This window comes from Acipenser ruthenus, chromosome 6, assembly GCF_902713425.1.
Source record: "Acipenser ruthenus chromosome 6, fAciRut3.2 maternal haplotype, whole genome shotgun sequence".
NCBI lineage: Eukaryota > Metazoa > Chordata > Actinopteri > Acipenseriformes > Acipenseridae > Acipenser > Acipenser ruthenus.
In genome coordinates this window covers 67,517,039-67,531,814 of record NC_081194.1, presented here as the reverse complement: position 1 = coordinate 67,531,814, position 14,776 = coordinate 67,517,039, and the positions used below count along the sequence as shown (strand labels likewise).

At 37.8% G+C, this 14,776-nt stretch overlaps 1 protein-coding gene across 20 annotated transcripts in view; it reads right to left on the bottom strand.

The window, feature by feature from the left end:
- The window catches only part of LOC117410574 (pumilio homolog 2), a 47,964-nt gene that overhangs the window by 31,114 nt on the left and 2,074 nt on the right, over window positions 1-14,776 (bottom strand). For all 20 annotated transcript variants that reach the window (XM_034017206.3, XM_034017212.3, XM_034017211.3 and 17 more), the window contains exons 2-8: window positions 13,920-14,307; window positions 6,481-6,549; window positions 5,652-5,757; window positions 5,083-5,270; window positions 2,608-2,765; window positions 1,862-2,132; window positions 1,472-1,565 (exon numbers count right to left, since the gene is read on the bottom strand). In XM_034017206.3, the coding sequence (XP_033873097.3) occupies window positions 1,472-1,565; window positions 1,862-2,132; window positions 2,608-2,765; window positions 5,083-5,270; window positions 5,652-5,757; window positions 6,481-6,549; window positions 13,920-14,294 (1,261 nt within the window). In that variant the 5' untranslated portion in view covers window positions 14,295-14,307. The remainder of the gene's footprint in view (window positions 1-1,471; window positions 1,566-1,861; window positions 2,133-2,607; window positions 2,766-5,082; window positions 5,271-5,651; window positions 5,758-6,480; window positions 6,550-13,919; window positions 14,308-14,776) is intronic.

Genomic DNA, 14,776 nt, shown 5'->3' with positions numbered 1-14,776 from the left:
TGTTCATGACTCAACTATCAGAAAAAGACTGAACAAGAATGGTGTTCATGGAAGGATAGCCAGGAGGAAACCACTGCTCTCTAAAAAGAACATTGCTGCCTGTCTGAGGTTCGCCAAAGAGCACATAGATGATCCACAAGACTTATGGAACAATGTTCTCTAGACAGACAAGTCAAAGGTAGAACTTTTTGGCCTCAATGAGAAACGTTATGTTTGGCGAAAACCAAACACTGCATTCGAACAGAAGAACCTCATCCCAGCCGTCAAGCATGGTGGTGGGAGCGTGATGGTTTGGGGCTGCTTTGGTGCCTCAGGACCTGGACAACTTGCCATCATTGACACAACCATGAATTCTGCATTTTATCAGAAGATTCTAGAGGAGAATGTCACGCCATCCGTCCGTGAGCTGAAGCTGAACCGAAAGTGGGTCATGCAGCAAGACAATGATCCTAAACATACAAGCAGATCTACAAAAGAATGGCTGCAGAAGAAGAAATTCTGTGTTTTAGAATGGCCTAGTCAAAGTCCGGACCTAAACCCCATCGAAATGAGCAAGCTGTCCATGCAAGGAAGCCCTCAAATGTCACAGAGTTGAATCAGTTCTGCAAGGAGAAATGGGCCAAAATTCCTCAAAACCGATGTGAGAGACTGACCAACAGTTACAGGAAACGCTTAGCTGAAGTCATTGCTGCTCAAGGGGGTGCCACCAATTACTGAATCTAAAGGTTCACATACTTTTTCACACATGGATATTGAATGTTGAATCATTTGTGGATAAATAAATGTTGAAAAAGTATCATGTTTTGTGTCATTTGTTTAATCAGGTTATCTTTATCTATTATTAGAACTTTGATTAAGATCTAAGAACATTTTAGGTTTGAAATATGTGATATGTTAAAATCCTAAGGGGTTCACAAACTTTCTCGGCACTGTACGTGTTTCAGTGAAGGCAGCTGCTAAGCCTCAAACAAGGTGTTTATTTACAGCGTTTTGATGAAAAGTGTTTGTTTAAACCTTTTATTTTGGCCCTTGTTTCTTTGATTACTATGTTTTATGCAAAATAAACGTGCGCAACAGCGCCTTTAAACTGCAACTTCTGACTCTGGGTTTGCTTTCTTGCCGCTAACCATCCATGACCGCTACGCTACCCTGCTACAGGGGCGTTTTCACAATAACCTTAATGTAAACAGAACTGGTAATTCCAGGTCAACATTTAAACTAGGGGATAAAGCTGTACTTTATTCCATGTTCTCGATGTTGTCACTAGAATAAAGTGATCCTTAAATCTGGTATTATTTATTTAATGAAAGGTATGTCTCCAACTTGTATATGGAGTTGAATATTATGAAGATGTGCTCTCCATTGCGAATGTGTTACTGTAAAACCTCACTTTTAGACAAGTACATTTTTACAAGGTAATGATCCGACATGAAAAATCTGCCTCTGCTTCACTTTCACACTAACATCTCACCTAGATGTTGCTGCTGAGCTGCTGCCAGTGCATACTGCTGCTGTTGTGCTGCAGTCAACTGCTGAACGGTCAGTGCATTGGGCCGTTGGAAAAGCTTGAAAAAAATTAAACCCATATCAACCATAAACATATGAAACTTTTGCTCAACACATTTTCATGGGTTTTCTGCAGAGTTGTGCAATTCAGATAAGCTGCTGGGTAATTTAATGCAAAGTTCTTACGGCTGCAGTGCTCCACAATCACATTAAGTTGTACATAATTTAGTGTCTTAACAATCGTCATCCATAGTTTAGCATTGATACATTTTATACACCACGTATGGTTATATCATTACAAGCAGTCAATACAGACTGCTGCCAATACAACTTTGAAACTATTTCAAGAACAAACCTGTTGCTGAGAATTGTAGTCAAAAAGCCCTACAGGAGCTCCAGAGGAGTCAATTTGCACTTGGCTGCCTGTGTAATCAAACTGTAAAGACTCAAGTCCGACTTGTTCCATGGAGTCCATGTTTTGTGTCTCTGGGTTCTGGAACTCCTCCAATGGTGGCTTATTGGATGCTGGGTTGGGATGGTGGCCAATCACTTCAGAACTGTTCTGGTTGGGACCCAGGCGCTCTGCTACTTCCGTTGGAGATGCCTGGCGGCTACCAGGAGTCCGGCTGGAAGAAAAATATATCTTACTTGCACATCCACAAAGCAGTGTCAGGTTTCTGCATCTTTGTTACCGGTGGTGGCTAGAAGGTAAAGGTTAGTCAAAATGTGTGGAACAGAGAAGCTTGAATTTCGCTACATGGCTGGTTGCCATCTCTATTAAAATATTTTCCTAAGAAAATACAAAGTTGAATGCAAAAAGCAAAAAGTCCTCCTTGATACTGATCATGTTTGTGGTTCCTCAGTTCTATATAAAAGGCCATTATGACTTGATCTATTGTTTGAGAATCATAACAGTTGCACATCTTTTGCTCGTCACCTGCTACTAAACTTACAAAGCAACCTATCTATCTATTAATCAGTGTGTGTGTGTATATATATATAAAAAAGTGTTTTCCTTGTGATTACCAAAAGCAGGCTCTCCTCACTGGTTTCTTAATTGAAAAACAGATTTTCAACAGGGTAGTCACACCCCCTACTTACTTAAATTCAGTATCCATTCCATTTGGCAGTCCCCGTCCATTTGCTTTAGGAACATCTTCATCTCCTTGTTTCATCTCTCTGCTTTTGTCCTCATAAGGTGATGAATTGCCTTTTTGATCACCCTTCTCATTGCCATCTGTCTCAGCATCTCCAGCTCCCTGACAATTATGTGGGATACAAACCCCACTCAGTCAGCCAGTGTCAATGCAGTCAATTATACAAAAAAACAATATATTGAAAGTTATCACATTACAACTTTGTTTTATTATTTTTCTTAAAGCCATGAAAAATGTGCTTTAAAATGAATTGGTCCAAACATTTAAAGCAAACTTTCAGTGGCCTTTATAGCTAATTAACAAGGTGTCTTCCAAAAGGATGTAAATATGTGGTAAAAATATTATGTTGCATAAGGCAACCCACACGTTAAGGTGGAAAAAGCACTTTGATCTAAATGTTAAAAACATACTATACATATTATACATAAGGCCCTGTGAAAATCACAGAAATTTTCTTTAAAACTCACAGCAGTGTCACAGGTAAAGTATCGTATTTCACGGAATGTGCATGGAAATGTGTTATAAATTGTGTACAGATTTTTTTTTTTTTTTTTTTTTTTTTTTAAAAGGCAAATATACAGATAAATGCACTGAAATCAACCGCAAAGTTATTCAAGCACTTTACAATAGCTTGTGAAACAGTGCTGTAATTAACAGCCTGTAGGTAAAGTGAATCTCCAAGGACAGCTTTCACTTCTAGTACGTCAGATGCATGTTCATCATTTAGGTCTTGAAAAACAAATAAAATGTGTAACCCCTTACTGATCTTGGGCATCAGTTGACTCGTCAGTGACCACTGACAAGCAACCAGACTGTTTTACCAATTCCATAATCTCCTGCTTGTGATACTCAGCAACTTTAGGTAAGCATTCATGTCTCAGCTGGGCTGATGAAGGAATCACTCAAGCATTTGCTACAGTAAGTCTGAAGAATTTACCTAACTTTTGGTTGTCCAATTTTTCAAAAGGGATATTTGTGCAAACAAACACCTCTGTCAAGATCAAAATTTAATGTGTTTTGTGCTTCACAGTTTTAAGTGGACTTTTGGAACATGGAAGTCACCATTTTTTGTTTCTTTGCATGTACAGCAGTCGCCTTTGTAGAGACATCTATTTTCTTGTTTACAGTGTGCAGTATTTTAATTTCAAGCATAGATTGGATATAGTGACATGACAATCACTGCATAGCACTATGTGTGTGGTGAATAGTACACGCAGGCACACAGCAGAGCTATACAGTTTTGCTAATGTGATTTTTTTTTGTATGAAATCCAAATAATTATGAAATAATTTATTTCTTAAATATTGTAAAAATCGCAGTACTGGGCTAATTTCACGATTTCCACGCAGCCCCTGAAATCGTGATTTACACAGGGCCTTGATTATACAGCAAGTTTCTTATATAAGGCCCCATTTACATATCAGAATGACCAGTACAGCAAATAAATTAAATTAACTACAAGCTACTCAAATTGCCCTAAATTCTGATAGGAACAATATTTAGTGAGTAATGATAAATATTGTGAAAAGCACCAATAAAAAGAAATACAACTTAAAAGGAACACACATATTTATCTGTCAATTCTTTCAACCCGGTAAGTGTATGGAGGCGCTCTTTATTCAGGTCACTTTTCTCCAATAACGCTTTGAGGCATCCTCTGAACAGTGACATTCATCCCGATGACGCCTACAGGCATCTGCATGCTAGTGCCGTTATTAACCCTTTGCGGTCCTATGTCGGACCTGGTCCGACATTATTATTTTCCCTTTCCGGTCCAATGTCGGACCCTGTCTGACATCATCAAAAAGACAGGTCTCTAGTCATTTTTTCTCCGGAAAAAGCAGAGAAAACCATTCAATGGCCGAGTGAGACCGATAGGAGCCGAGAGAAGCCGAAAAAAATGCACTACTATGAAGAGGTATGTGAAAAATACAGCGAACAAGGGGTGGGGCGGGGCTGGAGATGCAGTACTGAGTGTCCTGTTGATATGCAGTGCCTTTTAAACCTGTTTTACTGTGAAAAAAATACTTTTAAACAGCGCGCCTAAAATAAACTGCACTTGTGAAAATAAATTGGACCTGATGCGCCTGAGACGCGCTGAATAAATGGACCGCAAAGGGTTAAAAAAAAATAATAATAATAAAATAATGGTATACAATGTTTTACTAACAGTCTGACCAATAGGCGAGAGTTTAACATGAGTCAGGACTATGCAGTTGGAATGTTTCTTTAGATATGTTGCGGTAAAAAGGATGTGTTCTGCATTGCATTACACATTAGAATTTTTAACTGGAACACCCATTGAAATGGTATTGGCAGCAACGTTACCATTCTAAATCCACGTTGCCGGGCTGAATGAGTTAAGTCAAAATTACAAATTTTGCAGTACCAGTACAAAAGCTGTCGGTTGGTGACTTACAAACGGCCCTTTCCTGTAGCGGGGATCCAGTTTGTCCCCTGGTGAGGAGCTAAGGACGTATTCCACCATGCTGATTCCGAGGCCTCCACTTTCGGACCGAGGAGAAAGGACAGAGTTCACTTCACTGTTGACATGGAATCCCTGGCCAGGCCGCCTCTGCACCATGATGGGCTGTGATACGGAATGATCTGTTTCCAAGAGACACAAACATCTGCATAAAGGTGGTCTTTACCAAATTTCTCCAAAACAGATTATAAATACAGAGGTTTTGGCAGATAACATCCTCTGCTACAGGCGTCCTTATATTTTCTAATTTACCTAATCTGTTAAATGCTCCCCACCTTTTATTTGTATTATTGGGCCATTCCATGAAAAATGTAATGTTGGTTACACTGCATATGTCGTCAATACCACAAACTTCTGTATAGTAGGATAGACCCATCACAGCAAATATCAATGAATTAATTATCAGTAATTGCCCAAATGTTACAAGCAAACTTGATTCATTCACATTTAAAAAAATCATATGGGGTAGAAAGTAAACAAGCAAGCAAAAAACACACACTTACGTGATGCTCCCCATGCATTCTCTCGCCATTCATCTCCCAAGAACATCCCTTTTTGTCCCTCTTTAGCAGACTCGTCAGATTCCCAGAACTTTTTAGCAGGCAAGAGCTAGAGAGAATTTGAGCATTAAAAAAATAAATAAATAAATGATACACACATACACAATATACGTTTACATCAGTTAATTTGTGCAATGCTAAAAACAAGATATTACTGTTCTACACTACTTCATACCCTCATCATTTTTGAGAATACAGTATTCTCATTATCATCGCTACCTTTTGTTCTCAATAAAATGAGTGGATTAATCAGGTCTTGCAGTATATTGTAATCTGATTTGTGTGCGCTGCTGAGCAAGAAACCAATTTGTTTTCAGTGCTTCTCTTTAGTAAGTATCCATTTTCAATGTTTTAACAAGTCTTTTCTATCAAAAAGGTGATAGATTGTATCTACTATCTCCCTGTGAATGAGTAAGTATTATTTACGTTAACAGTTTTACCCCCTAGTACTTTTTTCCCTAGATCTTATCCTAGATCTTTTTTTCCTAGATCTTATCCTATATCTTTTTTTCCTAGATCTTAAGAGCCAGTGAACATTAAAGCCAGAACCATGAAGTTCTGTAATATTGCAAATATTTCATTACAAACTCTGTTGCTTTGTAGTGAAATTGATACTGCGCATTCTTTTGATATCCATTTGGGAACCTATAGAATATATCTTTTTTGGCATATATTCTACCCAGTACAGGGGTTGCAGGAGGAGAACTACTGATCTTTACTAATCTGAAATAAAACTAAAGTAAATGCTGAAAGCAATAATGTTGTAACATACCTCTCCCATTCCTCTAGATTCCAGTGCAAGAGCTTGAAAGTCATGATTCATTTCATCCACAGGTCGAACCTGTACAAAACACAAACCGGTAATTAGAACGGATGCATTACAATGACTGAGTAGAACCGTCTGTGATTCTGGCTGCTAGCTCAAACCAATCCAAGAGAGACTTCTTATAGAGGAATTTACATTTCTATTGTGATTTTATCTGTAGTCTCAAGGATACTTGAATGAAATCTCACATGCTGTGATTGGCTGCCAGCAACAAAATATTAACAGCACAACCATCTGACTGGAACCTTGATACCACTATTATTATTAATATTATTATTTGTTTATTTAGCAGACACCTTTATCCAAGGCGACTTACAGAGACTAGGGTGTGTGAACTATGCATCAGCTGCAGAGTCACTTACAACTACGTCTCACCCGAAAGACCGAGCACAAGGAGGTTAAGCGACTTGCTCAGGGTCACACAATGAGTCATTGGCTGATGTGGGATTTGAACCGGGGACCTCCTGGTTACAAGCCCTTTTCTTTAAATCACTGGACCACACAGCCTCCTTATTCCCTATAGGCTGAAAAAAATCAACTTTGAAATGCAATTATCTTATTGTAATAAGGCTACCCCCACTCCACCCTCTCCAATGCAAGGGGACTGTGTGGACCAGTGGTTAAAGAAATGGGCATGTAACCAGGAGGTTCCTGGTTCCAATTCCACCTCAGCCACTGACTCATTGTGTGACCCTGAGCAAGTTACTTAACCTCCTTGTGCTCCGTCTTTCGGGTGAGACGTAGTTGTAAGTGACTCTGCAGCTGATGCATAGTTCACACACCCGAGTCTGTGTGTCACCTTGGATAAAGGTGTCTGCTAAATAAACAAATAATAATAATAATAATAATAATAATAATAATAATAATAATAATATTCTTTACACAGTGATTGGAAACTTGGGGCGAGGCTGCTAGAGTACATACTAATGCATTGTATTCTCAATGTAGACACTAAAACTAAATCTATACTGTTTGCATATCCCTTGTTTTTTGCATGAAGCCCACATTTAAAAAAAGTATAGTTTATTAATACAGGGGTCACTGTATAAATAATCGTATCTGTCAAGAAAAATATCATAGTTCACTGTGCAAATCGATGAATCAGCACACCCCTACTAGTATTTAATTTAATTTATTTAATCACCAAAATTCTACAACCTAGCATATTCGGTCTCTACACCCTGGAGCTTGAGTAACAATCCCTCCCTGTTTTCCCTCCCTAACCAACAGGAGCTCCAGAGCCAATGCAAGCCTCTCCAGGACCATCTCACCAAGATTAATCATGGAAATCATTTCCCAAAAATCAGACCTCCGCTGCATTTTCATTTTTGGCAAGCCAGTGGATCTTTGACACCCACCATCTTTTGAAATGATAGTATATCAGTGTATCCGATTCAAATCCGTGACACTTTCCAGCGTAACCATTCAAATAAATTTAACAAAAACACTTTCCTTCCTCATCTCCAAATACAATTCTAACCCACAGCACACATGTTTACTGAAGCTAGTTTAGTTTTAGCAGAGTAAACTGTACACAGTATACTGCTCTCTACAGTGAGCCTACTAAAAACAAGCAGACCAGTAACCTAATATAATGTGTATACAGTCTCAGTCAATTTTTTATTTTTATTTTCCAGTATAAGACAATTAAGCTAATACATTATTAAATCATAGATCAGTCATTCAGCAAGTTACTTGATGGTGAATAAGTTTCCCTTCCAGTATTTAACAATTCTATCATTCAATACACAAGGACACAACAGTTTACCAAACCGGTTTGCGACGGTCCAATAAAGTCTAGTCCCTGACCAATTGTATCAACAAAAAAAGCAAAAAACAAAAAAAATGACGGAGTGGGTACTGGTATTTCCTGGAAACACCGGAGTAGATCAAATTTTATTAGGAGGCTCTTTCTTGTCGAACTGCATGTTCAATAAAATACATTCAGTATGTCAGGTGCTCAACAGGCATAAATCACACCATGATGTTACGAACTAGGCCAATATCTTTAACTCATCTCCTTACAGAAATTTGTAAATTCACTTAGCCTGGGGCACACCACATTAAAGGGTCATGTACATCCAAAGAGAATGAACAAGCTGAAAGAAAATGCTAGCTGTAATTACAGCAACAGAATTGATAGTATTCTTCAAGTGGAATGATCCACAAAAAAAATTAACTTTAAAAATCTGTAACCTATTTCAGTATCCAAATGTTAATATTTGATCAGCAATTTTTTCCTTTCATATAAATTAGATAAACAAAACGGTATTAAATTGAGAATAAAACCCATTCTGCTTTTTCAAGATTATATAAACAGTCCGATTGGCTCCAACACTGCACACACGCTAGGCCAGTGGTGCGCAAACTATTTATATGCTGTCCCCCTTACTTAAACATTTTGGTTAAATCTAGGAAAAAAACACTTAAAATATTAGTGGTTTTTTTTTTTTTTTTTTTTTTTTTTTTTTTACACTTGGCACCCCCTACATGAAAGCCGCCATTTCGGCTCTGTCCACAGCAGTTTCACGACACTCACCACTTCAAACATCATTTCTCTGGTTCTACAGAAATAACTTTTGGGCTATTGTGATACCGTGATAAAGCAGTCCACTTGTAACAATGTACTGTAGGTCAGTCAACAAATAAAGGTGTTGATTATTGTTTTTTTCAGGTACTTTTCACTTTTTTGTATATACAAAATTAATCCACATAATAGAACTCACAAAACAACTCGACTCACACAGCACACAGGCAGCGCCACAACAGAGACAGACAGTCCATCAGCGTAATGCCCACAAAACCACCTATTTTCTCGTCATCCAATGATCCAAATAAACATACAAACACGTTTTATACTTCTAGGTAGTGTAGTTTTCAAAGCAATCCATTATTTTTTATAGAACAGCAGTAAAAGAACTTGCATGTTTTTTTTTTTTGTTTTTTTTAATATAAATGTGCAGTTACAAAGCAGAATTCCATTCCTAAAATGCCAATTCCGCGATCGTGGAAAATCAGTAGCGCTATAAAATGTTCTATCCTTTAAAAAAAAAAAAAAAAAAATTACATTTACATTTTTACATAACTACCTCTTTAGTCATAGTCGTGCCCCCCTTACTGACTTTCCACACCCCACACTTTGCACACCACTGCGCTAGGCCACCTACAAGCTGAAACAACTCGATCATGAATTACACAGTAAAAACTAAGGATGCAACTCTTTCAGCTGTTTTTCAATAAAACCGGAATTCAAGTTTATAACCGGAAAACCAGACTGAACGGCACATACCATTATTACACATACCATTATTTTGTTTGTTTGTTTATAAACTTTGACAAATAAGCTGAACACAGTGTTTTTGCATCACTCATACTAACATATTATACAATTAGACAAAGTAGAAAGAATAAAATAATGCATTTATTATTTTCCTGGTATCCTCCATTGTTGCTGCAGTCAGCTGTAATTGGCAAAGCATGTGCAAATCACGTCTGACTAAAACTGAAGCTCATGGCTTTCTAAATTGAAACTATTTAATGAACATGTTGGCTTCAAAGCAGCTGAGGTTTTTAAATAGTTTCTGATTTGAATTTAAAATATAATCTAGATTTATGTCAGCAAAAAACTAAAACTGGAACTCAGCCCCTCCCCTGCTAGCCCCCCAAAAAACAGACACAAAATTCTAGTTTTAGTATGCTGGTATATTATAGGCTGTTACATACATGACCCTTACACTTGTATTCAATCGATAGGGTGAATGCAGCCATAAAGTAAATCAGACAAATGAAACTAATTGCAATGCATACACATTAAATGAAGCAATCTTAAAAAATAAACTGACCTGCTCACAGAAGCATCTAATTTAAAGCAGCTTCCAGATATTTTGCACTAAGACTACAAGCAGTAGGCTACTGCCCCTTTGAATCCAGGTGCTTGTTTTTCTAATTATGGAACCGGGTAGTGAGCACAGTCCTCAAATTACTATCAAGTTGGTCCATGCCCGCAGTATCCCTTTCGTTTTGCAGCTTCGCCCAGTTTCTGCTTATTCCAGTTTCACAATGGTTCGGGACCCCAACTAACATTTTATTCTCTTCCGGTACTTTGACTGTTTTAGTTTCTTTAGCATCATTCTAAAAAATGTTATTAGAGCAATTGGTCTACACAAAGTAATTTAACAGTAACAACAGAAATCCTTTCATCAACAAACCATTTAAGGAAACTAAACAGAAAACAGCCCTAGACACCTGAACACCCAGACTATGTATGAGGCCGCAGTTAAGCCTACTGAGCAACATCAGAATCAATCAGGTCTTGTCATAACTTTTGAATTGTTACTATTGGGTCATTCCATGCCATCTCAACCAGAAAAGAGGGGAATTTTGCTAGAATAAAATCACCTGGGGATTTTCGGGCCGCTGAGTTCAGAACTGCTAATCATATATAGTTTATTTTTTTATTTTTAATTTCCCCTTCGAGCTGTGACCTGGCAAAGGTTAACCTAAAGAGAAAAAATGACCCTGACCAGAAAAAAAAAATTCACTCTGGGCTCAACTTAGACGCTAACATCATGTGTAGCACCTCATTTGACTCGTAATGAATAAGGCTTGAGAGAAAAAAATACCAGAAGCGCCTAGTTGCCAGACGAGGGGTAAGTGACGAGTTTTATTAGAGATTCAGCCCAACCCTTTACCCTGTAGGGGATGCAGGTCCTAAAATGTTAGTATTGCTGTAAGAACCTTAGGGACCATTTCAAATGTTGTGAAACACTTTTGGTTTCAAGTCCCCCCACTGGTCATTAACCCTCTCCGAAATTTGAATTTTTGGTATTTCTACCAAGTTTACCTACGTGTAAAGCAATAACAGCAAGGCTGTGTGCTGCAGCTGTTCATACAAAACTTTCAAAGGTTTAATAACCAGCGACTCGTGGACCCCATTCCCCAATCTTCCCATAGGTGGATGGCGCTTTTTTCACTCAAAATTGTTCTTTATGATTTTGTACAGAACAGCTGTTTATGTTTAGTACAAATTTTGTTTGTATATTGGAAGTACTGCACTAAAGTAAAAGACTTCCTAGACACACTTCAAACAGGTAGGCCAGGCATTTCTTTTTAACAATTTAATGTAAAGCCTGAGTGAATACGTGAATTTGAATATGTTATGTTATTTATTAATACTTGACCATATACAAGGAACTGAACGGCAAACATTATATTAATTACTTAATATACTTGATTGTGTGTTAGATTGGCATTTAAAAATAGGACTTGTTGCAATGTTTGTGTTTATGTACACTAGTACTCTACTCGGTACTCGGAAATTGTAATGCTCAAGTACTCAAGCAATATATTTCTCGAAAATCCAGCCCCTACTATCAAAGACCGCAAACTTTTTAATTTCTAAGGCAGACCTTTTAATCAGTCACAGTACTTTATCCCTGGTAACTCCCTTTTCCAGAAGTGAAAGTATTTAATTTCTATAACATTTGTTGAATATGTATATAGTTCTGACAACTTTAAATTACAACCATTGTTTGAAGAGGACATTTAAATATAAAAATGTCAATATATACTTTGGTGAGTACGTGCTTTTTTTTTTTTTTTTTTTTTTTTTTTTTACTTTGTATTTAAGTCTTTGCAACAGGGTTCATACACTTTTTATCCACATAGGCGGGCAGCTGCAGAGCATTATATCTTTTTGATCCAGAGCAGAAATTGCACTTGGTTTTCTAAAAGTATTTGTCAGAATCTGGAGGTGCATATCTAGCAAGACACAATGCAGGTGTGCAAAAGAGAAGTAAGACACAATCTAAGAAATGCCCAATATTTGAGAACTATGTTGCATTATTTACAAAGAGAATATAAAAAGTTGTAGACTGCAAGTATACTTGTGCCAAAATAGGATAGTATAATGGTACCAAAGGTATACTAAAACCAGACAATTTTGGCACAAGTATACTTGCAGTATACTACTTTTTTGTAAGGCATGATATTGGATTCTGATCCAAACTTCTTTATACCCTCTGTTAAATGTTGAACACTGTGGGAGGAGACATAACAAAAATGACATAACAAATGTGCACGCATTATATATATTAAAATGTTCAAGTGTCGTATATTAAACATACAAGTCAAATACTAAATACAGTACACCCTCACTATAACAACCCTGTTTGGGTGCAAAGCCTTTTGTTCGCTATAGTATTTTATTCTTTGATTTTCTTTATTATTCAGTATATTTTGGCTGTCGTAGTGTTGATTTTGCCCTTCGTTTCACTGGAGCAGACAGGGTCATGTGACATATACCAGTGTGCTGACTGGATAGGATTGCTTGAGTTGTCAGGACGTTGTCAGGGGTGATACACGGGGCAATCCTCGCGCAATTTGGTCGCAAGCAATATAGTTGCTACTACTAGCAAATTTGCCTAGGACAGTTGTCGCTAGAGCTGCTGACCCTCTTTCGAAATCAATTATTAATAATTAAAAATAAATAAATAAAAAAACGCAGAATTATTTTCATTCTCCTGTGATACTAGTAAAATTCCAGACTTTTTCAAGACTTTCATAACGGAGACATGTTTTTTCAAGCATTTTCAAGCCCTGGAAATCAATTTGGCATTTTTCCATACTTTTTCCAGACTTCCAGACTAGCGTACGAACCCTGTTGCAATGTTAAAACATTATTTGCTTATTTAGGGTTTCTTTGCTCAGAAAATACTAAGCAGGTCTGTCAGTATACATCAGAATGAGTATGGGTGTATGCAGATATAGTTTAAACATTCATAAACAAATTACCAAAATGCACATCCCTAAAAAACACTATAATTGGTAACTCGGTTATAATAACTTTTTTTTTTTTTTTTTTTTTTTAAGTCAACTCTTTCAGCTGTTTTTTTTTTCTTTTTACATCCAGCTGGTTTTCAATAAAACCGGAATTAAAACCAGAAAACTGGTTACTGGCTCATATTTAACAAATATAAACATTTCACAGGGTGCCTTTGAACTACATTAAATCCAATGTTTATGCCTTGTGGGGTTTTATTAATCAATTAGAACTCCTGTGACCAAAATACTGGGAAGGCATTTCCTCCATTTGTGATTAATTACCATAAAACAAGTGTGAGGGAGAAATCAGTTGCAAGATAGATAAGTGCATGAAAAAGACCTTGGCAACTCATGTCCAACACAGACATGTCTGAAGTTTATAAAAATTCTCCATGTGGGCTAGACTGAGACAAATAACAGTACTACCAAATATCATTTTACGGGGTTGAGCAACTCCCCTTGCACCACCTGAGCTGGAATCACCCAAAAATGTTTTGTGTGATCAAGTGAAGACAACACAACAGTACCGTGAAGGAGACCTCCACATCATTTATTCTGCTTACCTGGTCTATGTGGATGCTGTCTCCCGTGGGCCAGCGGTGCTTGCTGGAATAGCTTCCAAGCTGCTCCCCTGCTTGCCGCTGAAAAAAGTAGCCAACTGCAGCATCGTCCTGTGAGCGTCCACTGAGAGGTGGCTGAGCACCAGGTGCACCTGTTACTGCAGTTTGGAGGACGTGTGGATTGGAGCCACCACCAAGTGCTTGTGGAGGGGGACCCACCAGACCTGGTCCTCCCCCGGCACCAACAGGAGTCCCCACTATAGGGACCCCAAGTCCGACTACACCGGAATCCTGAGCACCATTTGCGTGCATCATTGCTCCGCGGGTCTCCTGCCAAGCCACTTCATTCATGCCTAGGGCAACACATGGAATGCTCATTCCACGTAAAAACCTGCAGAACGAGAGGAGACAACAAATTGAAATACAGTTCATTTTTTCCAAACATGGGGCCCTTCATTTAACCCTGCATTCATGCATTTGATAAAGTAGTTTCCCCACTGAAAACTACTGTTACTAAACATCCATGCTCTTGTATCCATACTACTTGCAAAAGTATGAGTTTAAATAAAAATATGTAAAAAAAGCTTTAAACACTGTGTAGTTTAACTGGTAAGTTTAAGTAAATATATTCCTGGGATAAAAATAATATACCAATATATCAATGCTGTAATAGTGCTTAGATTAGAACCCATACAGCGTTGAATGTCTGCATTTTGTGATACATATCATATCACAAAATTGGTGGACTATATCATTACATCCCTACAGAGCGGGGTGTCTGCATCGGGAAGATTAAGGACGATGGTTACTCACGTCTTCAAGGAGTGGCAAACCTCTAACTGCTGAGCAACTAGTATGCA